The sequence below is a fragment of the Tyto alba genome, unplaced genomic scaffold (genome assembly GCF_018691265.1).
Source record: "Tyto alba isolate M040663 unplaced genomic scaffold, T.alba_DEE_v4.0 Super-Scaffold_6, whole genome shotgun sequence".
Taxonomy (NCBI): Eukaryota; Metazoa; Chordata; class Aves; order Strigiformes; family Tytonidae; genus Tyto; species Tyto alba.
Genome location: NW_024881327.1, coordinates 37,426,492 through 37,454,182, shown reverse-complemented (window position 1 = coordinate 37,454,182; position 27,691 = coordinate 37,426,492). Strand labels below are relative to the sequence as shown.

Sequence of the window (27,691 nt, the reverse complement as noted above, 5' to 3'; positions counted from 1 at the left end):
GTTACAATGATTTTTTTTTAAGTCTCTGTCTCTTGCACCTTATTTTTTTCACAGAACATCTTAATATACTCTAGCAATGATCAGCAGTAGTCTAGAGTACATAGGCAGGACTTTCTAGACATTAATTCTATGGTGTTTTTTTCAACTGTTCTATTTCTGCTGTTTGCTGGTCTAGAAGAACCTTTAATCAGATATAGATTTCCCTTTCAAAATAAGGTAATAAAGAAGAATAGGCAATGATCCATGTAGATTGTGGCTTTGGCAATAAGCATTTTATCACAGTTTACCATATTCATCCCTTTGGATTTGCTTTCAAGCTGTGACACGGAAGGATATCGGCAACTGCAGATTTAAAAAAGAAAAAAAAGTAAAAAAAACAGTCAACCTCTCCTTGTCTAATACCCCCTACTGAATCCTTATCATCACATGGCTTCTTTGCATGACAGCTCCTTTACAATGTCTTATCTGAGATTAATTTTGCAAAGAACAATAAGTAAAGAAAATTAAGAAATCTAAGTTTAAAAAATCCCCAACATCCCTTATCTTGGTAAGAATGCCCTGTTAACTTAGAAAACTTTGACATCTGGCTCATTTTGAGTAAAACCTCTTATGGACCAATCAGGCTATTCCACCAGTAGGTCTCAGGAGTTTTCCTGTTGTGTCTGGTTAGAATAAATCACTGGTTATTCCTTAAAATTTACGAATCATCTGTGGATAACTGATTTTTTTTTTTTCATAGCTGAAATCTGAAATCAAGCTGGAGGCAGTAATGTCATCAAGCAGTAGAACTGGAAATAATATAGCATGTATGCTTATTCTCTTAATAGCATTTCTCCAAGTCATCTGGTTTCTCTTATTCAAACTTTTTTCTATCACAAAATTTCTGAAAATAAATCATTATTTATACACAAGTGACTTCTAATTTTTAACAAATAACCAGTGATTTCTTTAGTTGTTTGTCAAAACCAAAAATTTTAAAATTGAAGGTTCCTAACTTGAAAATTCGCCATGAAAAAGCTGTATTAAAATTGTAAAACAACAGAAAAAAAAAATATCTAAAAAATATTTATATAATAGGGATAAGAATTATGTAGGCCAAAACTCTAAGTCTGGCTTCTGAAATTTAGGATTTTCTCAATATTAATTTCTGAATTCTTTCTTTATAATCATTACAAGAAGAAACTAGACTGCAAGCATGTATTGCAGCCCTCATTTACACATAGATTCATGGTACAGTTTGCATTATATGTGGGCCCAGCTAATGCTGTAATTCACAGAACTGTGACTGACTCCATAAGGGAGCAAGGCACAATATAGAGCTATTTACAGGGAGATAGCTCGGGCAATTCAATTTACATTACAGTTCACAGATGTTCAACCAATTTACAGGTAATTTTACAGCTTTCTTTTGCCATGTCTGTGATCCTGCAGATAAAAAATAAATTAGAACAAAATTACATTAAAAATAGCATTCTCAGTAACACTATCAAGGGAAGGATTGCAATTGTGATAGCCCTTTTCCTCATAGGCACTTTTTACCCCCTAAAGAGACAAAATCTGGAATTTTATTTTGCATTTTCTTAATACAAAAGGAAGGTAATTATGGATCAGAACAGTACAGATTTCAGAGAATGGGGATATGGGAATCACTTTGGAGTCAGCTTCTTTTTTTTTTTTTAAAAGGTGATGATTAAACCAAAAATCAAAAAAATCCAACACCAAACTTCCTTGGTCATGTCAAAAGAATTAAAGACATTTAATTCATATAGAAACATCACAAAGTCTAAAATACAAATTTAATTTTATAATTTAAAGGAATGTGGCAGATATATCCTGTCAAATATAAATTAATAGTTGTTTGTTTCTGACTATCCAATTTGTATTTTTAAGGGCCTGTGGATGTTAATATTCTTGCTAAATGTAACCCCTGTTTATCAAATCCATGTAAAAATGATGGAACTTGCAACAATGATCCAGTTGACTTCTATAGATGTACTTGCCCATATGGTTTCAAGGTAGGTCCTGAATGAAGAGGAAGAAGCCTACTGAAATGAAAGCTTCTTCTTAACAACCTTGAAGTTTTATTTGGCTTGCTTCCGCTAGTGTCTGTGTCTTGTTCTTAAATTTTAACTGTTGTTCCTTGCATAGGGTCAAGACTGTGATATTCCCATTCATTCTTGCATTAGTAACCCATGCCACCATGGTGGAACTTGTCACTTGAAAGAAGGAGAAAAGGATGGTTTCTGGTAGGTTGTTTTTAATTGTAATAACAGGATGGAAAACTACTGAGTTTTACATGCTGAAATTATTTTTTTGTTAATCATCGGGTTCTCTGTGTTTGCTAGTAAGTGCACCACAAAGGCAGATTTTCAGTGCTTCTGAAGTTTTCAGAACATGTTGCCATCCTTGGAAAGCTTATAAAGCTTTGCAACTGTTAAAAACAATAACAAATGATTGTGATTAGTTGAGGCATATCAGGTCAAGACAACATAGTATTGACTCCATTATGCTAATTAATAGCTAGCTAGATCCCTGCTGAAAAAATCTCACAATTCATCTGTTGTCATGTGTATTACTTCAACAGACAGCATGTAAATGATAAAATGTAAATCCCAGTGAAACAGAAAATTAATGATTCATTTGAATCTCACTATGCCATCAGATAAACATGCTGTGAGCATTTTTAATCTTGAGTTATTTAATCACACAGTACAATTACTCCAGATGTACTTCATGAATTATGAAATAAAGTTCTTTAGCATTCTTATGTGAAATTATTAGTAATTTAATAATCTACACCTCAAGCTTGTTAGAAGTGACACTTCAAAAAGATACAGTTCATTATCTTGCAATTCATTATGATATTATTCTTAATTTTTAATCCAAATTATGCTCAAAGAATAAATGGTTTTCTATTAAAAATTAAGCTTATACATCTTAATACTATGCCTCTAGAATTTAAAGTGACATAGTCATGTCTCAGAAATTGACCTTTTTCATTTATTTGTTTAAACACTACATATTTTGAAAATCAAAGTAATCTTATAAGGAAAGCTGCAGAAATTCTAGATGGTGTATATTAGATGAAAATCTATGTATAGTCATGTTTGAGTGATGTTTTACATTTACTATCTATTTTGATGTATTTGTTTTGTATAAACATACTTAAGAGCAAAAAAAATATTACTGCTTTGAAGAGTTCATACAGGCTTTGGTTTTATATATTGATGCTGTTGTACATGGAATGTTAAACAGAGCTTTATTATTGGTACATGTAACTGAATGATAATGGAATACTACTATTATATACTAATCCCTGATTCCACAGTCTCTTCCATGTGTTTAAAAAACAATGAATCACTTTTCATAGGAAATATAATCTAATCTTATGATATAAAGGTAGCACAATTTTCAAAAGGAATTTTCAGTAATTTCATTTAAGAGGCCCCTTGAACTAAAGATTAAGGCAAGAATTTAGAAGCCTTTTTTCTGTAATTTAAAATATGAAAAATATTTTGGTAACATTTCTTACATTTTTTTTTACATTATATCAACCATATTCCTTTATGGGATAGTGGTTAAGAATTATTGTACCTATTAATTACAGAACATCTTTTCTGGTCTCTCCAGCTAAAATGTCCACGTGCTTAGTTTTGTTTTCTGTATTACAGGTGCACTTGTGCAGATGGATTTGAAGGTGAAAACTGTGAAGTAAATGTGGATGACTGTGAAGACAATGACTGTGAAAATAATTCTACTTGCGTGGATGGAATTAATAACTATACTTGCCTTTGTCCACCTGAATATACAGGTAGGAGTATAAGAGAAAGTACAGGTAATTCAAGAATTTCTAGCAGAGCAGTAATATTTTTCAGTTTGTAGGTGAGTTAGTAGTTACGCTGCAGTGGACTTAAAGACAGGTTTCCCTCCTTATTTTTCTCCTATATGGTTTGTAGTCAAAAGTAGACTTAATGCCCACTAATTAATTTGTTAGTTTTGAAATTACATGTTGATATTTCAAAGATCATTCAAAATGTGTCCCTCCCTACTGTTTACCTAACCCAGACACCCCAATAAAGAACCTCTGTAGCTGTTTCTGCTTTTATCCTGTGAACCTCATGTTACTAACAGGGAAGAAAAGGATCTGTCTCTGCCAGTAAGGAACTGAATTTGGCACCCTTGGATGCTGTGCTGTCCTGTCCAATGTTAGAAACTTTTATGCAGTGTGATGCTTTCTGTTCTAGCACAAAAGGAATCATTAGAGAGTGTCTAATTATTTGTTCCTATTAGTTGGCAGCCAGGCCAAAGCATTCGCCTCTGTTTCAGACAGAGGGTCTCCTGCTTGCTGTCATTATCTCTGAGAATGGAGAGCAGTTAGAACAGCAACACTGGAGAACAAGAAGTTTACATTGATCTGTTTTATAGTTCTTCTAACTAGACAGTTCTATTTTCTGTCAGCTAATTGACTGCTAGGAGAACACAGAGCTTAAATTCACAAGAACATGATTTGAAATGCATAAAAACGATACACAAAACCCACCATAACTTGGGAATTAACTCACCTCAGTCATCCTGCAACTTTACTGCAATCAACCTATTAATCGATCAAATTTGAGCTCTGAAAGACTGGGAGGAGAGGTGAACTCCTGAATTAATTTCATTTACTAAAAACACAGCTAACTCCTTCTTAATCCAAGGTACTTCCATCATTAGTTCTACAACCAATTGGGTTGCTCAAATGTTTTAGGGTATTCAAATTTAAAGACAATATTTAAATCTTGGAAACCCATGGTGAGTGAAGATGATGGAACACAACTGTAAGAAATAAAACTTCATAATGTACTCATCCAGTACTTATGCTGGGTAAATGCTTGGTAGAAATTTCGTTATACAGAATACCTACAGCATATACAATACCTATAGCAATACAGGTTGAAAGTGTAAGTAGCCAGAGTAAGGTGTTTAATAATAAGTGGATGGTCCACATCTCAAAGAACAGACATAATCTTTGGCTGAGAGAACATACTATTTTGCCAAGTACTCATACCTTAGTATCTAAAAGCCACTGACAGCTCAGGCCTTAGAAACAAATAACAGGTAACAGCATCAATAAGTAGAGGCAGGTGTTTGCTATTTCTCCTATAACTAATGTTTCATGTATATGTGAGTCAAGCTTCAGCTTGCTTGGGTTCAGCTACCATCTCCTTTGAAATGGGATCAGATATTCTACTGTATAGGCTGGAAGAAAGCAAACCAAAGTCACATCAGCCCAGTATTCCTGTTCAGTGGCTTCATATAACTATTAGATAGTACACAATTCATTCACAAGTGCATTCCTCCTCTGCAGCTTTGCAGGTGTTTTTACCTGTGTTGTTCATGTCTTAATTTTTGACATTGCTCTAGGTGCACTTAACTGCTAGAGTCAGTAGCTTGCTGTATTTACAGTATGCCAAGAGAAGGGCTGTTTTTTATTAAATATCCACAGAGTGGATAGAAAGGCTTGTTTATATGTGCTGGCCTAAAATGCTGATTAAGTGCACCTGTTGCATTTCTGTAATATTGTAATTGCAATGTACATTTTACATTTACAATTTAAACAGTAATTGTAGCATTTCTCTATACATCTGTATGGTGAGAACAAAAAGGAGAACATAAACATTGGTAACATTTTTGATGTTTGTATTGCAGTTGTGCTTCTTTAGTCAAAATACAATAAAATGTATTTTTTAATTGGATTCATAATTATGCATAATTCTAAAAGGAAAATACTGTGAGTTTACATGGCATTTTTATTTGCTAAATGTAACTCAGAAAAAGAGATTTGCTTTTACAGATGCAATGCCTACTCATAATCAATATGAAGTCAATAGGTCATGTGAGGAGGTGAGAATACTCTCACCAGCTCTAAAATAAATCAAAACAATCTACTCATAATCAGTAAGTTTAGCTGCTCTGTTTTTTAAAAAATGGAGAGGATTTGCACATCTCATCAGATTTTTTCGACACTTTACCAAAACCAAACACATGTATTTTTTAAAACATACAACACCAGAGCCTCAACTCATTTTATTGATAATTTTAGCAAATACAGTACAGAATTCTACAATATACTATCTATCTTACAAGGCATCTGAGGATAGGACACAATAAGTGAATTCCTAAGTAATTTTTGAGATTCATTCTAAGGAGAAAATATAAAACATTGAGCTAGTCAAGGGGTCTTCACGTCCATCATCCTTGATCTTGTATAATAATTAAATGACCTTCAGTGTTAAGAATTAGACTGACAGTAGTCTGGACACATCAGGATATAGAAATGGTTGTGTTCAGAATATAAAGTAATCTTACAGTTACCTCAAGCATGTATGAGGTACCAAATTATTTACAGGATTTTTTTTTTCCTCTGGCCTACAGCCTGATTGGAAAGATAAATAACAGAATCCCTGTCCACTATGGATACAGTGATTTTCATGAGGAACTTTGTAAACATTTGGATTTTGGTATCTGTTCATACAGGTTAAAATCAGATCTGCATACTGCTTATGTGTTTTCTTATGAGAGGTATTTTTCACTAAATGAACTCATGTATTAGTTGGGCAAAAGTAGGTTAACAGTCAGGAAAACAAGGCTATCTATTCAGTAGGTTAAAAAATTTTTAAATTCAGAGATACTTATCTCTAGCTCAGAAAGTCTGATCTGTAAGTTGCTGGAGACTTGGACAGTATACATACCAGGAATATACCACTGTAGGCTTGTCCTGTTCCTTTTTTAATTCTGTTGGTAATACTTCGAATTGTCTGTGTTCAAGATGTCACGGCATATATGTACTGAATGTGGAAGTGCACCAGCCCAGAATATTTTTCAGGGTGAATGGTTATCTGCAAATATGCTTTACATTTCATTAGCACGGTATAAGGAAGAAGTCAAATGAAACCTGCTGGTATGAAATGTAAATCATCATTCTTTAAAGTTCTATTTTCATGTGGAAGGCTTGTTAGAATCTCAAATTAACTCCGAAAATACATACAAAAACTTTTAAAAATGTTGTAAAGAATGTTGCAGTGCAAAACAAAAGTCACTTTTTTGACTTTTCTAACAATCCCTTGAAAACTGACACTTATCAAGTACATAGTGTTGATTTAAAAACAAATAATTGCAAAAGCTTATTATGTCATTGCTTGAGAATCAGGAATCCATTATTCTCTGCCTTAGTTAAGTTTTACAATTACCTCCACGGTTACAGGTGGAAAGACAAAGAATGGTATTTGCACTATACTATGAGCTTTCTTAAGATTACAGACTGTAACTGTGAAACAACAGCAAGCACATGGAATCAGCGGACACTCAGGGTGTCTGATGAAACCTTGAAAAATAACACATTTAAAATACCTCACTATGTCCTGCACTCTTTAACCTCACTATTCTCTTAACATTATCATCTCCTTTATTTTAACCTCAGTCTAGTAAACTTCAGGTCATTTTATGTACATTCTATAGATACAGATGATCATTTCTCTTGCTCATTATCATCAGTCATTAGATCACAGATCTAATTGATCCAGAAGTAAAACCTTTCTGATGCCACTAGTGGCATGTACTTCTTACCTTTTCTGTTTGTTTTGCTCTGCTGTAGGTGAGACTCTGAAGCTTGCTTCATTTTGCTATATCAACCTCTCTGCTGCTATAGTTGTGCATTAGCTTAATGTGCTATGCTGTTGTAATACAATGTAAAAAGTCTCTTGTCTCTTCTGTCTTTGTCACTGCAAGCTGCTAATCTGAATGAAGTGGAAAAAGGTCAGTTGTCTTTTAAGCCTATTTTCACTTACTTTTGTTTCTCACTTTCCTTTCCTTAAAGGTGCATGGATTCCAGTTCTTACAAATGATCAAATAAATCGTATATACATATAATTTAGAAAGCTCACTGCAAATCCTCAAATTAGGCACTTGGCTCTTGCTGTGAATACATATCAAAAGAGTGTCATTGAAGATGCAGATCGCTGTGCAGGAGTACTTTAATACTACCTTCACTGTCTTTTTTTCAGCTATATTAAAAATCTGTACAGCCACTGATAGGACTAACAAAAAAGTTTACATGGTGATATTCTGAAAACTTTATTCTTATCACCTTAAAAACATACCTTGATTCCATTCTCATGTATTCTCTGTTTTATAACACTGTTTTGCTTTAATTTCTTGATTAGATTTTGGTACTAGAAAATATGTTGGAGTATAAAATGGCAATCTTCTTGCTCATCATTTCTGTGGCCTTTTTTTTGCTACAAATACCTAAAGAAACTGAAATGACCACACTAAGTTGAGGCTATGGTACAAGGAAGGTAATAGTGGAGAGATTTATGACTCTAACTTTGGGTGTTCCTGATTTTTAATTTTTTTTTTTAAAGTTCCTGCCTAACACCTATCTCACTAACAGAGATAAACCATTTTCTGTACAATATGGTCATCTATACAGTTTGAGAGCTAACATAATCAGTGATGACATATATATAAAGTTACATATTTAGTTTTAAAATCAAATTAATCATCTTGTAGTGTATTTGCCATTAATTTAATTAGGTAAATATATTTTGAAGTCTATAAAGCAATATAGTATTTCACTAGTAATAAAAATATGTTCATTATCCATGAAATAAGATGTTGACCAAGGTTGCAATTATACCATCTAGGTTGATTAATTTAGACATCTGATGAATAATTCTTACAACTTAAACTCAGAGCCTAAATTCTCTCTGTAGGTGATGGACGTTTTCAGAAAGTGATTCAAGCTATAGGTGTTTCATGTGTAAAGCTATATTCCATTTAGACATGTTGCTATATTTGCATTTTATTATTATTTACTTGAACAGAAAAGATAGTCTCCTGTATTTCTTTCCCCTTGTCACTTCCTAAGTTATTTTTTCTACATTGTTCTGTTACTATCCCAGCACGAACCTGGATAATTTTATAAAAGAATACTTGTCCCTAGAAAACCTAGGAAAAGAGCAAGCTTAGTATAATTAATTATAAAACTTGAGTTCTTTGTTATTCTTGGTTTTAATTAAAAAAAAAAGCAAGAAAAAAAAAAAAAACACAAACCCAACCAAACACACACACACACACACAAAAAAAAAAAAACAACAGACAAACAAACAGAAAACCCAAGAAGATTACAATAACTAGTTCAACATCTGTGATTTATAGATAAAATTTTGCTTTGTCACTGATTTCCGGTAGCATAAATGACAGAATTTTAGGATTTACTTCTGGAAATTAAAAGAAAAACTTAATATCTTAAATATTAAAACTTAATGTTCATGAAAAATAGCTTTTTAAATGGAATGTAAAGGGAAGATGCTACTATGAAGAAACTCGAGTCTTCATTTCAATTTGAGGCAGCTCTTACCTGTGTATAATTAGTCTTGCTGATAGTTTAAATGTCTTTAAAAGTGATTAAAGGTAGAAAGGCAATGAATCCTAAACAGAACCGTAGTCACTGTAAATGTATTACACAAGTGTGAGCTATAACATATTAAAATTACTGATTATGTCAAGAACAAATTCCTCACAAATGAATTGTCACACACCCAGGGGATGTGAACTAAGTTCAGCACCAATATTAAGCAGATGTGTATGTGATACATGCTTGTCTTAGCTTGCCAGCTGAACATGAAAGTTATTAATGGTCTATAAGTTGCTTGGAGGATCAGTCAGTTTTATCATGTTAGACATCTTTGCTGTTGTGACAGTAGTAGATTTAAAAAAAAAAGGGATAATTTTAAGTAATTATCTCAGTTTAGGCAAGCCCGAGAGAGAGACAGAGAGAGAGAGAGATGTATTTTTACCTTTTTTAATGTGTTTCAAAGCTTCATTATGTGGATTTCTTGCTATTATAATAAAGGAGTTGAGTTACTACTTTCAATTCACTGGGTAATCAAATAAGTACCTGCCTAAAATTTAAGCATGCAAGTAATCAAATGGAAATCATGTCATATCAAACTTGATAAAAAGTTTTATTATTTCATTTACATCAGGATCATAATCCTTATTCTTATAAGAGCTATACATAAGTGTTACAGTTTCTTAGAATAAAGAGATACCTCTTCTACTCTTGCTTTTCATCACTCATAAAATTTTGTTTCATTTAGCTTAATATACTTCAAATGACTGTTCTATATTAAAAGCTCAAGTATTAAATAAATTTTACTGTATTTTCATAATGAGGGGATATACATGATATCCTTGACAAGCTGAGATACCTGCTTCTAGTTTGATCACTGCCATTACTGATTCTGGACTATTGTCTATCCTTTTGTTTTCCTTAATTGTCTTAAAGCTTACCTGCCTCAAAGTTGCTATTACTTTGTTGTTGCCAAACAGCATATATAAAACAAATAGAAATTTTAAATTCAATAAGCCCCATCTTTTGGTTTTTTTGACATCTGAGATCAACAAGCATGGTGGATAGATGAACGGAATTAAGCAATGGTGAAAGACAGCAAGGAATCATATCTAGAATTTGACTTTAAAATTAAATTCCAACAGAAAGTTCAGATTTGCGGTTATAAACTGCATGCAACTGTGAACTTTTTTTAATTGTAAGCAACTCTGTTCCTCATATAGTATATATTTTTATTTGTCTTTTCTGAATAATGAGCTCAAAACTTTAAATAATTCATGTTGTCTACTGTTCATCCAACTCAAGACTTCATTAAAATTCATCAATTTTCTGTATATAGTCTGTTAAACGGCACTGACATTTTCCAACCACTCCTACACTCTGTTGGCTATTTGAGTCAGAATTAATTAAACAGAGACTTCCAGTCAAAGACTCGGATAATACCTAATTGATAAAACAGAAATATGGCAGAAGTTGACTCACAGTATATCGCAACCAAGCTCAGAAGCTGGAATGGACATAATTGCACACATATAAAATCATGCTATTCTAGCAATTATCAGTAAATCCTTAATATGTATTTGTTATTTTAGCTTTGGAACAGCAAATAAGTCTTCTAGCAAAAACCTGTTTTTGAGAATTAAAAGTGACCACTCTTTCTTTTGCATTCTGTCTTTAGTTTTTGTTCTAATATCATAATCAGCTTTGCTATTAGTGATTTTTAACTTTCTTCTTTAGTAAGCTTGCCTGTAATTAGCAATTTGCTATTATATTCAGGTCATGTCCATTTGGGTTAGAGCTCTCCTCTTCATTCAGAAATATGGTGGCTGACATTGCTTTATTTGATTGTATTTTGAATTTATTGCCCAATTATTCAAAATAACAATGATGTAAATCCTTTTTCAGCTCATTGCATTGTTCCTCAGTATTTGGTGTACTATATGTCTTTATAAATTGGAAAATCCAGAGTTAAGTGTCTGTTCAGCCTTGAGAAAAGAAGGGCTAGGGGAGACCTTATCACAGTGTTTCAGTATTTAAAGAGTGGCTACAAAGAAGATGGAGACTCCCCTTTTACCAGGAGTCACAAGGAAAAGACATGGGGCAATGGGTACAAGTTACTTCTGGGTAGATTCCAACTGGACACAAAAGGAAAATTTTTCACAGTGAGATCAACCACTGGAATAATCTCCCCAGGGAAGTGGTGATTCCCCAACATTGGACACTTTTAAGATTTGGCTGGACAAGGTGTGCTGGGCCATCTTGTCCAGATGATGCTTTGCCAAGAAAGGTTGGACCAGATGATCCCTGAGGTCCCTTCTAAGCTGGTATTCTATGAATCTGTGATTTACGATCTCATCAAGTCATATGTGTGAATTAACATACAGACTGACCTGTGAATATAGCAAACATAACTTTGGTTAGTTAACTGAGGATTGCACACAAATAATCATCTGTGTTTAATAGTGTTGTCTGGCTGTTTGTCTGCATCATCCTCTATATCTAGCTGCAGAATCTCAGTAAATATTCCAGTCTTGACTATGGAGGATTGTGTTCATTTGGACTGTGCCAACCACGTAGAATTCCGCTGGTTGCTGTGTGACTCCATACCAGAATCCAGACTCCCTAGATTCATTAAGCAAGATGTCTTAAGAAAATAGTTATTGCTGGTTCTAATTAAACTTTGGAACATTTTCATAGGATTTTTGACACTTTATCCACTGCTTATTTTTAAACAAACTAGTCTGTTGCTTACTTTCCTACATACAGAAATGTTTCCATTTTTCAAAAACATTATTACTTAGCCAAGCTCCTACAGAAGCCTCAGTTACAATTTTATTAGATGAATAAAAGAATGTACACATACATCAGTATCAAGCTTACTTGAATTGAGACATTTGTTTCACAGTCCTTTTTCATTATTTTGAAGTATGTTTTTAAAAAACATTGTATTATGCTTCCCAAATCAGGGAAGTCCCTAGGATTTCCTTCCAGTAAAGCCAAGGAGCCTAACTTGGTAAATCTGGTATTTCCTTCAATGAGTGTTTCACTTTAATCACTATCTTTTCACTTCAACAAAATTACTTTCTCCCCTTCACCTTGTCTCAGTATAATTCTGAATAACACATTGGTTATACAGTATGCTAAAAGAGATGTTGCTTTACAAGGAAACTATTCTTCAGTGGTTCAGATACCATGTCTCATATTTCTACTTATTTCTTCTATTAGCTTTTTCACAAACAGTTATATTTTGGTTATGGGACTGCTCCATTCAGAATACAAATCTCTTAACAGTACAAATTAAGACCTCACACTTGAGTTATTTTGTTTGTGTTTTTTTTTTTTTTTTTCCTTCTGGTAATTATATTTTCATTCAGAAATTCAGTATATTATGTACATATTTTGGATTCCATCTTGAATTTTTCTTGTTTTTGTTTTTACTGATCCTGTATGAAAGTCTGTCATGAATGCTACTCTTTCATTATTGTGAATTCCACTCTTTCATTATAATGAAAATTTGTACTTTACGTAAAAGTTAATTTTTGTTCAGAGGATTTTTTACATTATTATTTCACTGCATGGACTGCCATGTTTACCATGTCCTTTCCTTGATTCCTGTTTCCTTCCATAGGCAAGCTGCTAACAGACTGTTTAACTGAAAGCTCCCTCTAGTAATATAATTCTGATTTATTTCACACTGTATATAATTTGCAAATGCAAGGGGAAACTTTCCTTCCTTTTATGCTGTCACAGCACAAAAAGCCCTGTCTTTTAAAAACAACCAGGTTTTTGAATTGTTGTTTCTCTTCTTTTTCAGTCCACTTTTCTACAGAGTACTCAGACCAAAATCTAACCATAATCTCAAAAATACCTGATGTTTGCAAGCTCTTTGGCTGCATTAGGCCTGGTAGTGTAACATTGATCTTATGATTTGAAGTGGACATTTTTCGAAATTGTAAGCCTGTTTCAAACTTAAACTTCCAGTTTGACCCTCAGTCTCTATGCAGGATTCACACCTATGTCTTGCTAATTAAGACTCTTCAGGTGACCCTGAGCTTTTCGTGAGGTGATTCATCTTTCAGTGTAGTTCAGAAGATAGCGCCATCAAGCTATGACTATTAAAATGCAGGTTACTCTAAGAAATAAATCATGTATTTTATAAGAACCTGGATGGGGAAAAATAAATAAATTTTAAAATGGACAGACTTAGACACTACTCAATAAAACTGCCACACAAGAAATTTCAGAGGTCTGTGCCAATAATAATCTAAGACATGGTTCAATTACTCTCCAGTAGCAAAATCAATGCCAGCTCAGTAAAGTTGACAGCAATGGTGACATTGCTTGCTCCTATTATGCTAGTCCTAATCTGCCTTTTTTAGATATTTGGGGGGGTTTCCACTGAACTTTTACTGTGAATCTAGAGACAGCAAACCTCCAGCCCTGCTTGAAAGATAGGCTCAATATGTCCCTTTCAGAAAGGTTCTGATATACTGTTAGAATTAATAGTCTTGGGAATGTTTAGAGGTGGCTTTGTCCAAGTCTTGTAAGTACTGAACAGTCACATTTTTATTATTTGTAATTGGGGTGTCATATATTTTGCAGTTCTGCATGTAATTTAATATAGAATATACAATACTTGTATGGGGCTGTGTGTATATATTTATTCATATATACACATATATGTAAGCACGTATATACCTTTCTAAACCACGGGAATGTGTACAAACCAGGTTTAAAAAAAAAATTATTTTTGCTTATTCCACTCCAAGTTCCTGAAAATATGAATTCTCTATTCCCATATTTAAGCCTCACTCTTAAATGTTACTAGTCCTTAAACAGATTTCAGCGATTACAAGTTCTGCAAATTGACTAAATGCTATGTGAAGTATTACTTCCTTTTATATATGTATTTGAAAAAAACCCTTTGAAAAGAGAAAGGGATATGGTTTGTGTTTGATATATTGTGGGATGCAAAGAATCCCTGGTATTCCAGGATTCTTTGTGCACTGACCTAGTCATAACAGTTGCACATTTCCAGACTAATAAGTCCATTGAGAGTTTGAAGAGGCTTCAAGGATAGAAATAAAATCCTTTGTAATAGTCATCTTCAGTGGCCTGCATTTGATCTTAATTCAGTTTCCTACATATATTGACTAAGTCACGTTGTTACCAACAGTTTTCCTGAGGACTGTTAAGTAGCCTGTGCTTGAAGGCCATTTTCTTGTGTTAATTCAAAGCTTTATTTGGTTTTGCAGGGAAAATGCACTACTTACAAACTGGTGATGTGCTATCATTTTTTTTTTTTTTTTAAATCTTTTTGTAGAAATAGTCTTGATATTTTGGATGGCTGCAGTGGACTTGTCTAGCTGGTTTTCACTTCTCCTATTTTTGAAGATTGTAGAGGTCCGATGTCTTATCACACTTAGCATACCTGTTTCAGATGTATTTTTATCCAGCATAACCATCTTTGGCTCTCATTCAGTTTTGCCTTTTGATCTATCCTTGCTTTAATGTAGACTGTTTCTCAACTCTCTTAACTTTTTTTTTTTTAATTTGTACATCATTTGAAATAAGTTCTACACACCCTAAGAGATAAGTCCTGGAAATAATGTCTCAAGTCCTGGGTAGTCAGTATTCATATTCACAATATGCAGTCTACCTTTTCTTAATTCTACCTAAATTGTGTCCTGAAATGGTCTGTCCTTCTTTCCCCATACTGTATTCATGGTGGTGCTGTCCTTATCCTCAGTACTGTATTAACAGTCACCGGAAAGAGGTGAAACCATTATATGCTATTTTAATCTCGGGCTGCCCTTCAGCAGATACTGATTCTTCAGCTAACTACACTGCAGGCCTCTACCACACTCAGATAAGTAGAACTGGGGGGATACAAAATATTGTGGTTCTTTAAAGGAAAGTTCAGCTTGAGCAGGGAAAGTATCTGCACTTCCACTGCTATCTTCTTCTTTTTTCTTCCTCATTTTGGTGTACAGTTCTTTTCTTCGCTCACTAGCTCACGTTTTATTACTTGACAAATGACAAGGGGCAACCCTACTCCTTCCATAGTTTTAGGGCCTGATAGACCAGTGAGTCCCTGAATTCAGAAGTCATGGGGTTTATACCTGTTGATTATAAGTATAGTCTTCGTATGGATGCTAGAATAAGCGTACCTATCTTACAAAGCAGTGCTAAACTTTGCAAGTGCACTATTCATGGTTTCTTCTGATTAGTTAGTCTGGGAACAAGAAATTGTTGATCTGTTCACACACCTGTAATTGTTTCCTTGTTATAAAGTTGTAAACAAAATCGTATTTTAACCATACCAAAATATTTACAGCTTATACAGCCCATATTGGAAATTAGTGCCACTGCTTCTAGCAGCAGGGAAGGGTAGACATTTGACATACATATGTTTTTCTTTTCACAGAACAGATTATAGATAATTATAGTACATTAACAAATGCAAAAATTGAAGAGTCATACTTAAGAAAAAATAGAAAGCAAGTTTTCATTTTGGGATAACTGGAATTATATTGACATGCAGTGATATTAACAGGGCTTTTTCAGGTAATAGATTACTTACAGTGTAAATCTGTGTATTTCTGTGTAATGTGCTTAGAAATAAGAGAAAACCATATTGATGGCTTGTTTGCTCTAGTGAGAAGATATTCAATCACTAGTGTTTGGCTATACAGCAGAAGTAGATAAGTATTGTAAAAAAAAAATGTTTTTTCACAAAGTTATCATTTATAAACATGGATAGATGATTGACATTGAACTATTTTTTTTTTTTCTAAAGGAGTTATCAGAAAGATCGGTATTTTTTGTTATTACTTATGTATTAATACTTATTTATTAGTATTTATTATATCATGAAGTATGCATTTTTCAGTGTTAACAAAAAGTTGTAACAGCTACTTTAAAAACAGAAATAGCTATTTTCAAGTCACTGTGATATTTTCACTGAATTGACAGCATATATTATATTTCAGGTGAGCTCTGTGAGGAGAAACTAGATTTCTGTGCTCCAAACCTGAATCCTTGCCAGCATGACTCAAAGTGTATCCTGACACCCAAAGGCTACAAGTAAGTCTAAAATATTGTCACAGTCCAACTGATTTCAAATTCCTATTTTTTTTCCTGCTTAATTTATTTTCCTTTTGTTTTAGTGGAAACAAGTTCTATTCTCAAAAAACTAATATCAGTTGTTGTCAATCATTACAGCAGAATAGTCCATTATTTACATGTAGATCTACATTATTATCTTAAATATGTTTTACTGAATTTTACTGTTCCTTAACAGTTCTAATTCTAGTCGGATTTTAAATAGGAACAGAGAGTACAGCAGTTAGTCTACTTGACATTCTATATAAAACCCTTTCAGTGGCTTGGACAGTAGGAAAGTAATTCCATTTAATTGAAGTGGAATAATTATACTGCTTACTGAGAAGTAATTGTGAAAGAGATTATTAAGAAGGCACACTGGAAGGTATAAACTAAAGAAGTCCATCCCCAGGAAAACTAATCTTCAATTATACCATATCCTTATCATAATTAATCAGTATGCACAGTATAAAGTGTTTTTAATAAGCTTTAGGTTAATAAATATAGGGAAGATGCAGCTTTCAATTGTTGTCATAAGCAACTGTTTTACTGTTTTATGCACAGTATGCTCTTGTGCTAAAATCAGATTATTATCATTCCTACTTACGAAATTACATTTTATTTAAAATATAGCAATTAATATTAAAATACAGTAAGTATTCAAATGAACATGAAATCAAGTCAATAGTTTTCAACTGGAAAATGGAAAACTTGTTGAATTTCAATTGTTATGCTCTATGTTTATTGTCTTCATGCCACTTCAGCAAACCTAGTTTGGCATATTATACTTTACTGCCTAGTTCATTAATCTTCCATGTTACTTTATGAGACTTTAAATGAGAAAATAGCACATGCAGTAACTTCAAGAATGCATCTCAGTCAGCTTTTTAATAGAATGCCTTATATTCTTTTTTCACTTTTCTTATTTGTATATGTTGTTCAATAAAAACTGAGACATATTTGATTGAAGTATTTAATTTAAAGCTACACAGCTGTTTAAAATCACTCTTGCCACTGTAGAGCAAATTTTAGATACTAAAAGACACAACACCAAAGAAGGAATCACAAGATCTAATGAAGTCAATTAGATACATCTTAATTAAAAAAAAAAAATGATGTGGATGAGTGAATTTGTAATATTTTCCATTCATTTTTCATACAGTTCTGGGCATTCACTCAGTCTAATATATGAGAATTCCCTGAAGAAATGCCACTTGTACTAACAATGAGAATTGTATGGGGAGGGAAAAAAAAAACAAAACAACAACAAAAAAAAACCCCAAAACATTACATACTATCTTGAGGATATGATGTTTCTAGGTCAGTGGGGGCTCAGGAAAGGCAGAGGATGTGTTTTGAGACTTTTGTTAGTTCACTAACCATTGAGCTATTTATGGTAAATAAGGCTGGTGGAACTTCAATGGGAAAAAATTTTTGCATAACCTCTAAACTGTATAAATGGACCATTGGTGCATTTATAGTTGTTCAGTCGAAAAACAAAATATTCATCGGTGTAATACAAGCCTTGGATTATTTGTCTTAATTTCAGCAAATAGGCATATTGATTATTTTTAGTGTTTGCAGCCACTTACGACATCCTGTAACATTCTGCATTACTCATAAATTCCAAGAAGAACTGTCAAAATGATTCATGAGGGTTCTCTAGAACCACAGTTCTTCAATATAATGGCAGATGAGTAAGCATGTGTAACTAGTAAACCTGTATTCATTGCATATGTAAATTCTCCATATAATAACATGATTAAGCTACATAGTCTTTACACACAAAATCACAATAATGCAGTTTTCTTGAATTTTAAACAATTCAGTAGTTCCTTTAACTTTGTCATAAGCACACTGTATTGTTAAAAGGCACTGTGCTATCCTACTTGCTTTCCTGTTTCACAGATGTGATTGCACACCTGGATATGTAGGTGAGCATTGTGATATTGACTTTGATGACTGCCAAGACAACAAATGTAAAAATGGAGCACAGTGTACTGATGCAGTTAATGGATATACATGTATTTGCCCAGAAGGATACAGGTGAGAAAGATCCAAAGACAGTGTAAACATGTATGTCTTCTGTCAAAGTTGCTTTTTTTTTTTTTTTTTTTGGAAATACTAATTTTTTCTGTTTGTATTTAGTGGCTTGTTTTGTGAATTTTCACCACCAATGGTTCTACCTCGTACCAGCCCTTGTGATAATTATGAATGTCAAAATGGAGCCCAGTGTATCATAAAAGAGAGTGAACCAATCTGTCAGTGTTTATCAGGCTACCAGGGTGAGAAATGTGAAAAGCTGATTAGTATAAACTTTGTCAACAAAGAATCCTATCTACAAATCCCTTCAGCTAAGATACGCCCCCAAACCAATATCACTCTACAGGTAAGATTGCTTGTGTTGTAGATTCTGATCTAAAAAAAAGTGTAAATGACTTTTCATGTGTGGAAAATTAGCCAAAATTGTCATTGGCCCACTTGAAGAGCTTTTCACAGTTTGAGATAAAAATCTAGAAGAGTCACTGGAATAACTGTATTCATATTGAAGTACATGGCCTTATTGTTAGAAAGAGAAAGAATTTTGTCAGGCTGTCCTTCAAGGAAGAATTTTATAGTGAAGTAATAAGCAATAGTAGTAAATTCAAAAATTCACTTAATACATCATTTTGATTTAACATTGATTTTTAGTTCTTTCTAAGTGTTTCTTTCTTTTAACTAGATTGCCACAGATGAAGACAGTGGGATCCTACTCTACAAAGGCGATAAAGATCATATAGCGGTAGAGCTGTACCGGGGTAGAGTGAGGGTCAGTTATGACACAGGATCTTACCCAGCGTCTGCTATTTACAGGTGAACCCAGATGAAACAAATTTCTATCTGAAACAAAACATGTATTGATTCCTTATATCAGTCACATCTTTAATTAGATGGTTGAAAGAAATATATGCAAATTAGTGTATTGTCAGACATTCAAAACTTATTGCCAAAAGACATTATTTGGCTTGGAAAATAACTCTACTGCAGATATGTCAGAAAGATAATATACTATTTGATCAATTAAAACTTAGTAAGAGTTAATTTTCAGCAGAATATTTATACATTTGTGTAAAGCTCACATGTGAAAGTGGAGTTTTTTCCATGATGTTACTGCCAAATTTCCTAGGGTGCAGTGTAAAGTGCAGAACTATACTGCACAAGCAGAAATTAAATGGAAGTTTCTCTTCTCTTCTGTGGTAAGCAGTCACATAATGTGGGACTTTTCCCTGGCAAGTGAAGAGAAAGCTAAAACCTTGATTCTGAAAAAAGGCACTACCCTTGAAAAAGAAATATATTTTGCTTCCAAAGTCATTAAGAGACAGAATCCACATCTGCTTCTGGAGCATAATTTTTCAGGTTTTTTCAAGTCAAATTTCTCTGGTTCTCTGAAAAATTACCACCTGAATTTCCAGGGAGGTTTTATGTAACTTCTCAAGAACTTGCAGACATACATTGCAAAAGGGATCAAAAAGACAACATGCATCACTACTTGGCCTTGATTTCCCTGTTGTTGCTACAAATACATTCAGAAGTAAAGGGGAAGTGTTAAATGAGTTTTCCTTGAATCTTGTTTTTACTGTATTTACACCTTTTGTGTTGTAAAACGATATCTAGTGTATATTTATTTGCCAGAGTTTGTAGCAGCTAACATTGTTCTTCATTCTATTAGGGACATTCTATTGAAAATAAATGATTTTTAGAAATTATTGCACTCAAATGGCAATATAAAATCAAAACCTTAAGATTATATAGCAGGGAAACAATGTTAAGCTTTGTTAGGTAATAACACCAAAGGAAGTCTGTTTTTAGTAGATTACTAAAAGCATTGCACAGAAAAAAAAATTTCTATAAAATACAATATAAATTTTAGTAAAAACATAGCCTTTTACAATAAGCATCTTAAGGTTGTTTTTATTTTCTGATACAAAATATGTATTTCAGAAGGTTTTTTTTACAAGTCCATGAGCTGGTTTAACATGTGAAAATTATATATGTATTTTAATTGTATGCATTTTCATATATTAATAATAGGACTTGATTGTACAGGAGATGAAAGTATATAATACAATTTTAAAATTTCATGAAATATTCACTTTTCTCAATGACTACAATTCAAAATAAGATTATTTTTCTTTTCTATCTGGGATAGTGCTAAAGAAGTTTGGATTGCTTTGTCAGGATTTTAATTATTTTTGTTGATTTTTATTTTGATAGGTACAGCTATCTGAGAATAGGACACAATGTAATTTCAAATTATTTTCACTCTCATTTGTTTTATCTATCAAGAATACTTTTTCCCACACATAACATATATTTCCTTCTCATCAATTTAATACTTTCTCCAGTATTACTGAAATATAATAAATACAGGTAATTCACATTTATCAATTTTAGTGTTCTAGAAAAAGATTGGAAAATAAGTCACACACGTAAAATAAAAATGCATAAATGTATACGAGATTAATAACAAAGTATTCAATTAACAAACAGTCCCAATTAGGCTAGTGTTACAAAACAATTAGAATGATATCCCCTACATAGTTGATCAGCTCTTTTGAATAATGTGACAAGTGGAGAATGCAGGTGCAATGAAGAATGCGAAACATAGTGAAGTGTCACAGGGAGACACAGTTGCTTAGTGAAGCAGATACACACCTTTATATTATTATTATTATTATTAACCTCCCTTTCATTTCAAATAGGCATGAATGGCGAGTTTCTAGGATATTTGAAAATTGTCATGTAATGTTACTGAGATGAACTGTAATGAACTCTTTTGTCCTTGAAGGAGGTGCATATGTTGGAAGCCATGCATACATTTCCACATTTGTACATATATAGATATTATTTAATTTATATTCCAGGTTCTAGAGAGGAGTACGTTGTAGTACAGGATCTTTTACATATTATACTCTAATCCCTTCACCCTTTGCAGCCTATTCCTATTTTTCTTTTTGTTTCCAGCCATCCCTGTTAGCAGTTCTTTCTGGTTTACTGTCCTAGGATCTTGTGATGTTTCCTGCCTTTTATCAGCTTTTTACATTCTTTTCACCCATTCATTGCCTGTTGTTTTTCTGTACCTTTGCTACCTATTAAAGCTGTCTTCTATCATGTTTCCTGTCCTTCTTTCAGGCCCTCCATTTGGTCTCTTTCCCTCCTTCCCTCCCTTCATTTTTTTGTAAGCCAGCTAGATCTGATCATCTTTGCTCAAAATCTGATCACAGACATAATTACATTAACCTACTGATTCACTTTTCCATTCCTCTATTTCATCCCTCAGTCTCTTCCTTGACTCAATTTCCAGTCCTGTTTTCCTTACAATCCACTACCACCCATTACTCTTGATTCTTGCTTTATTCCAACTATTTCTAGCCCAATCCTACCTCTTTCTCTTCTTTCTTCATAGACCTGATTTTTGCTTCTTCTGAATGAGAACCACACAGTTTCTTTCTCTGTCCATGTAACCTTTATCTAGCTAAAGCAATACCTTCTCTTTGAATGGGCTGGCAGGCCCATTCCAGCCAGTACTACTGCAGCCCAAAACTACAGCTGGAGGGAAGGTGCTAATCATCTGTGTGTTGAAATATAGTCAGCACGGACAAAGAATTTTGGGATCTAGCCTTCCAGTTTCTGCAGACTTCCATGTTTTCAAGATTTTAACACCTTGCCTCAATGGATTTTCAGGATGACAAATAGATAGACATGGTGCCAGCCCACTGCCAAATGTCATGAGCTGCAAAACAGGGTTAATAGAAGCATAAAAGATAGGAGTGTGTTCCCTTCAGTTTGGGAAAGTATCTGGTCTGTTTAGAAAAATAAAAATCAGTTTCAGGCACCATCCAGTATGGAGAATTTTAGAAGAAACAGTTGAAGCTTACCAAAATTCTAAATAGCTAAAATAATATAGTGAAATAGTGTTGTGGGTTAACCCCAGTAGGCAGCTAAGCACCACATAGCTGTTCACTCACCTCCCCTTCCACCAAAAGTGATGAAAAGGAAGAGTAAAAGTCAGAATAATCATGGGTTAAGATAAAAATAGTTTAATAACCAAAGAAAAAGTCAAGGAGGAAAGAAAGAGAACAAAACAAATGCTGCAATTACAATCACTCAGCATCTTCCAAGGGTAGACCAATGCTTAGCCAGTTCCCAAGCAGAGGATGGCTCACCTACCTTAAAACCGCCCCCTCCTCTCCATTTTATTGCTCAACATGACATTATATGGCATTGAATATCTCTTATTCAGAAATAGCTAAAACATTAGTGTGTTATCAGCATTATTTTGGTCACAAATCTAAAACACTGCACCATGTTAACTATTATGAAGAATATTAACTCCATCTCAACCAGATCCAGTACAAACAGATGAAAAATTGTAAAAGCAAACATGTATTGGTTTTTTTTCAGAGAGATATAAAGAAGACAAAAGAGAATTTTAACTAATTTTAACTAATAATGTTTAAGAACAATGAGGTTTAAGAACAGTTTGGTAACAGGGTAGATAGTTTACAAACTAAGATGGGAAGTTGCTTACAATGAGGACAGAAAAGAAATTTTAAAATTTGGAAGTTTATCAAGAGATTTACAGATTTCATTAAGGAAGTGAAGATTCATGGATAGTATAGGAAAAAGGATAAGACACATCGTACTCCACTGAACAGCGATGAGATGCCTGAAACAGAGGCCAAAATAAAAAACATTCAATAGAGAGATTCAAATACAAGTTTTATAATATAAATGGCAGTCAAGAAATGGTGTGTTGAAAAGGAGTCAGATGGGAGCTGTAAAGCCTACAGAGGTGCTTGTAGTAGCAGTGAAACAAAGTTACAAAGATATTACTTAATCATGATAAACGTGGAGAATTGACAGTAACAGCAGTCTAGCTGTGTAGAGTGAATGAGAAGTGCTTTACCAATGGGAATTGTCTGTAGAACAAGCCATCGTCCCAAAAGCAGTGATTGGTCAATCTGAGTGACAAGATAATATGATGGCAGTGCCAAGACCAATAAAGAAAATTAATTAATCGGAGATGTTTATTTGGGAAAAGTTGATCCACTTGGGTTTTGTTCTATTTTTAAATATTAAATGTTCTTTAAACACACACACACAAAATAAAAAAAAAAAAAAAAAAAAGACAAAAAAAAACACAAAGCAAACTTTTCATTCTGTAAACTAGTTTTCATCATATCTTTATCTGAAATATGGGAAATATCAGAAATATGGGAATATTTCTTCCCAAATCATTATTTTTCTACAGAGTTAGAAGCTTTAAATCAGTTTTTCTTACAGTTTTTCATTAGGATCTATGCATTCAGCTCTCATTTCTCCAATGGGAAATGGGCTAGAAGTAATGTAAGTGCATTGGCAGGAAATATTGCACAGATATGCTTTGTGTTTATTTCCCCTTTAATTTAAACCACCCTTACCTAGGAGGGCTCCTCCTTCTGTAGATTTGTACCAGTAAAACAGTTTAAACTAGAAGCTTTTCATAATCACTCTTAACAGAGACACATTCCCTTTACACATTATGTTTTCTACATCCCGAGAATGACCTCTTGATGTAAAAATGCATGTTCTGTGTTGCTCTCATTCTTTTAAATACTACTGTGTGAAAGGTTGGTAGTTATAAAATAATATGTTTCCTTAGAACACGATCGTTATATTAGGGTTTGTTGCTTACTTAAGAAGTTATGCATTTGGATTTCTCAGCACAACTTTTTTCCTGGATTCACTGAAATGTGTTAAATAAATTAATCCTGGCACTTTTCTTATTGCTTGATCATAGCAAACAAACCTCATAATACCTTGAATAGACCTCACTCTTTAGGAAAGATGAACCCTGACCTTTTCCTTCCCCCCCTGGAACTGGCAGTTCCCCTCATGCCCACTCTCAAAAAGCATCTATTCCCCCAGTGTCTGCTCTTTTGTGTGTTTGCACTTTGACATAGAGCTGAGTTTATGTAAAGCATGCATGCTATCATGCAGATCTTTTATCCATGTTGAGCTGAGCCTGTCCATGTAGTTAGTAATAAATAGCTAAGAAGCTATTTAATGTCTCGCAGCTGTAAACAACCATGTGAGTGCTTCTGATTTGTTCCAGGACAAAAGCACTTAGGTTAATTAAAACATCGCTAATGATGTTATAAGGTAATTTGCTTGATTTTTGCCTTGAGATTTAGGAAGCTAATCCCTTTCAGCTATACTGCTTTCCTAATGAGAAGAGCTAAGTGACTGTATGACTGTTCAGTCTGTCTCAGGCTATCATACAAGTGGTTCATTTAAATAACTTTTTTCAAAGGCTTAAGCTCACTTATTTGGTGGTGCCCTGAAGCAAATAAAGGCTCTCATGGGAATGGTTATAATGTCTGGTCTCTGGACTACAGCTCCATGATAACTTCCATGAAGCCATACATTCAGCTCTTAATTCTCCAGTGGAAAATGGGCTAGAAGTAATGTAAGTACAATGATATATTCAGTCCTAGAATTGAGTAATAATACTCTTCCTTCTCTGACGTACTTAAACTGTGTTCAAGTACAGAGTAGTTACCCTGCACTTAAACATTTGCTGTGTCGATACTGAGGCTGGTAAGCATAGGCAGCCATTTCTTGTACTTAGTAACCTGTGTAGACTTGTCCTTACACAGCATAAGCATCATGCTTGAAACAAGCTTTTTCTGAAAGACACCTTTGGCCATTCTCCTACTAGTGGGTCCATATCTTGTTAGTAAGCAGAAGGAAATGGTATATGTAGGCAAGGAAAAAAAAAACGAATACAGTATTCACTGTACTAGCCAGAAGCTTCACACACAGAAGTAACCATGTATAATAAAGATAACAAATTATTTTATTGCTAGCATCAGTGGAATTATCTGGACCAATGATGTGATTTTGTCTAGCAGGACTAAGGTTAGATGTTACTCTATATTCCATGAAATAGTAGGTTTCTATATCACTGGAGTCAACTCAGGTCTTCACACTTGCAAAATATGTAAACACAGTGCTACGCAACATGTAGAATACAGACACACCCACACACGTGTGCAAGTAAGAATCTGAAGTAACACTGAAATCATAGAATGGTTTAGGTTGGAAGGGACCTTTGCAGTGAGGAGGGTCACCTTTCACTAGATTAGGTTGTGCTAAGCCCCATCCAGACTAACTTTGAACACTTCCAACGATGGGGCATGCACAACTTCTCTGGCAACCTGTCCCAGTGTTTAAAACCCTCATATTAAAGAATTGCTTCTTTACATCATCTTTTAGTTTATAGATTCTATCTAAACTAAATCTACCCTCTTTTAGTTTAAAACAATTACCTCTTGGCCTATCACTGTAGGCCCTAGTAAAAAAGTCTCTCTCCACATTTCTTATAAGCCCACTTCAAATATTGAAAGGCTACAATAAGGCCACCCCTGAGCCTTCTCTTCTCCAGGCTGAACAACCCAAACTCTTTCAGTCTGTCTTCATAGAGGAAGTGTTCCAGTCTTCTGGTCATTGTTGTAGAAGAACTCCAAATGTTTATTGTGTTCGGCTTCCTGCCTAGTAAATGTATTTCAACTGATGTTTAGAATATCATCTATATTTATGCAGTTCGTTATTTGATGAGGGCAGGAATAACTTTGAATGAAAAAGGGCTATACATTTACAATACGTATTATTAATAGAGTGTTATTGAAGGGTATTACACTGTTTTACCTCTTAAGCATATGTGCATATCCTTGCTTAAAATCTATTTTTCAGGAGACCGCACTCCTGGTGAAGTTCTGTTCTGAAGTTGTATTAACTCCTAAAGGGGAATAAGATCAAAACCCATTCTAACCAGACCATCAATTGTTTAATAACTATTTTGCAGTGTGGAAACTATTAATGATGGCAATTTCCACATTGTGGAGCTGCTAGCTGTGGATCAGATTCTGTCTTTATCTATTGATGGAGGAAGCCCCAAGATAATTACCAATTTGTCCAAGCAATCCACGCTGAATTTTGATTCTCCGCTGTATGTAGGAGGTAAGAGGACCTTACTGCTTTTTACTAACTGTATCATAGCTAATTTACTGCGGTAACATACATCAATAAACACGTGGTAAGAGACTCATTAATTGAGATAACACCTTATGATGAAACTTCAGCAGTTAATCCCAATTGTTTCAATTTTAACAAATAGTATGTCCTCAAACTGCATCTGTTGCTTTTTTATGAGTACAGATGTTTGATACCCACTGTAAAATTCTGTAATTTTCTAATATTATGTAGCCTTTTATTATACTGAAGAAGTATGTTTAACACTGTTTAGCTACCTGAAGATTCAGTAATGCCTATTTAGAAAGTGTAGAATGGTAGCATTCTGTTTCTGTCATGTTTTACTTTCCTATTTCGTTGTACAGGTATCTGCAGGAAATGATAGCAAGGTATAAAGCCATGAAGTATAATTTATGTCTGGAGATCTTATTGCTTAGGGCTGATAGGAGTTATGACATTAGATAGGAAGGGAACCAACTGGACAATTGCCTCACAGTATGTGGCAGGGTTTGTTGTTAAGGTTTTTTTGTTCTGAGAAGAAAGCATTGTTTGTTTCAGTAAAACTGATATCAGGTGATCGTGGAGATAAACTATTTGAGGTATTGTTGATCATTTTCTGTTATTTACTTTGTAGAATTATGGATTCAAGCCCACTGCTTTAACTAGTAGTTTCTGTTGAATTTCTGATGGGCCTGCATAATATAGGTAAAAGAGTCAGAAGCTTCAGCCACCACTTTGTGCCTTCTTACCACCCTTAGCAACAAGTCTAACTTCTTAGTGATCAGAGATTCAGCATGGTTTTAAATACTGCTGATCTCCTACCAGTCTTTATTTTCTACTTAGTTTAGCCTTGCACTCTTATAGGAGACATGTAAGGAGTCTCCTTCTGATTTGTTCTTTCTGTAAAAAGAATGCCTACTTTCTTTTCCATTTTGTCAATTCTTAAGAAATGTTCATGTCTAAGAATAAGTTTTTAGACTTGCGCATCTTGCCTTCTTGCAAAAAATTATGCTATCAGTAGTACATTCGTGAGATGCCTATTTTCTCTAGAAACCACAAGGTGCTATTTATCCTCTTTCTAAATATACAGAAAAGTGCAGGGTAGTCCATCTCTAATGAAAAGAAAAAAAAAGAAGC

General features: G+C 33.8%; 1 protein-coding gene across 18 annotated transcripts in view; it reads left to right on the top strand.

Annotated features, from left to right (window-relative positions):
* SLIT2 (slit guidance ligand 2) overlaps positions 1–27,691 on the top strand; it is a 262,325-nt gene that overhangs the window by 223,473 nt on the left and 11,161 nt on the right. For 12 of the 18 annotated variants that reach the window (XM_042807969.1, XM_042807960.1, XM_042807965.1 and 9 more), the window contains 9 exons: positions 1,891–2,015; positions 2,149–2,246; positions 3,672–3,811; positions 7,768–7,794; positions 16,387–16,480; positions 18,407–18,544; positions 18,647–18,887; positions 19,221–19,351; positions 26,388–26,542. In XM_042807969.1, coding sequence (XP_042663903.1) covers positions 1,891–2,015; positions 2,149–2,246; positions 3,672–3,811; positions 7,768–7,794; positions 16,387–16,480; positions 18,407–18,544; positions 18,647–18,887; positions 19,221–19,351; positions 26,388–26,542 — 1,149 coding nt within the window. The remainder of the gene's footprint in view (positions 1–1,890; positions 2,016–2,148; positions 2,247–3,671; positions 3,812–7,767; positions 7,795–16,386; positions 16,481–18,406; positions 18,545–18,646; positions 18,888–19,220; positions 19,352–26,387; positions 26,543–27,691) is intronic. The other 6 variants (XM_042807975.1, XM_042807973.1, XM_042807974.1 and 3 more) reach the window with 1 other exon arrangement.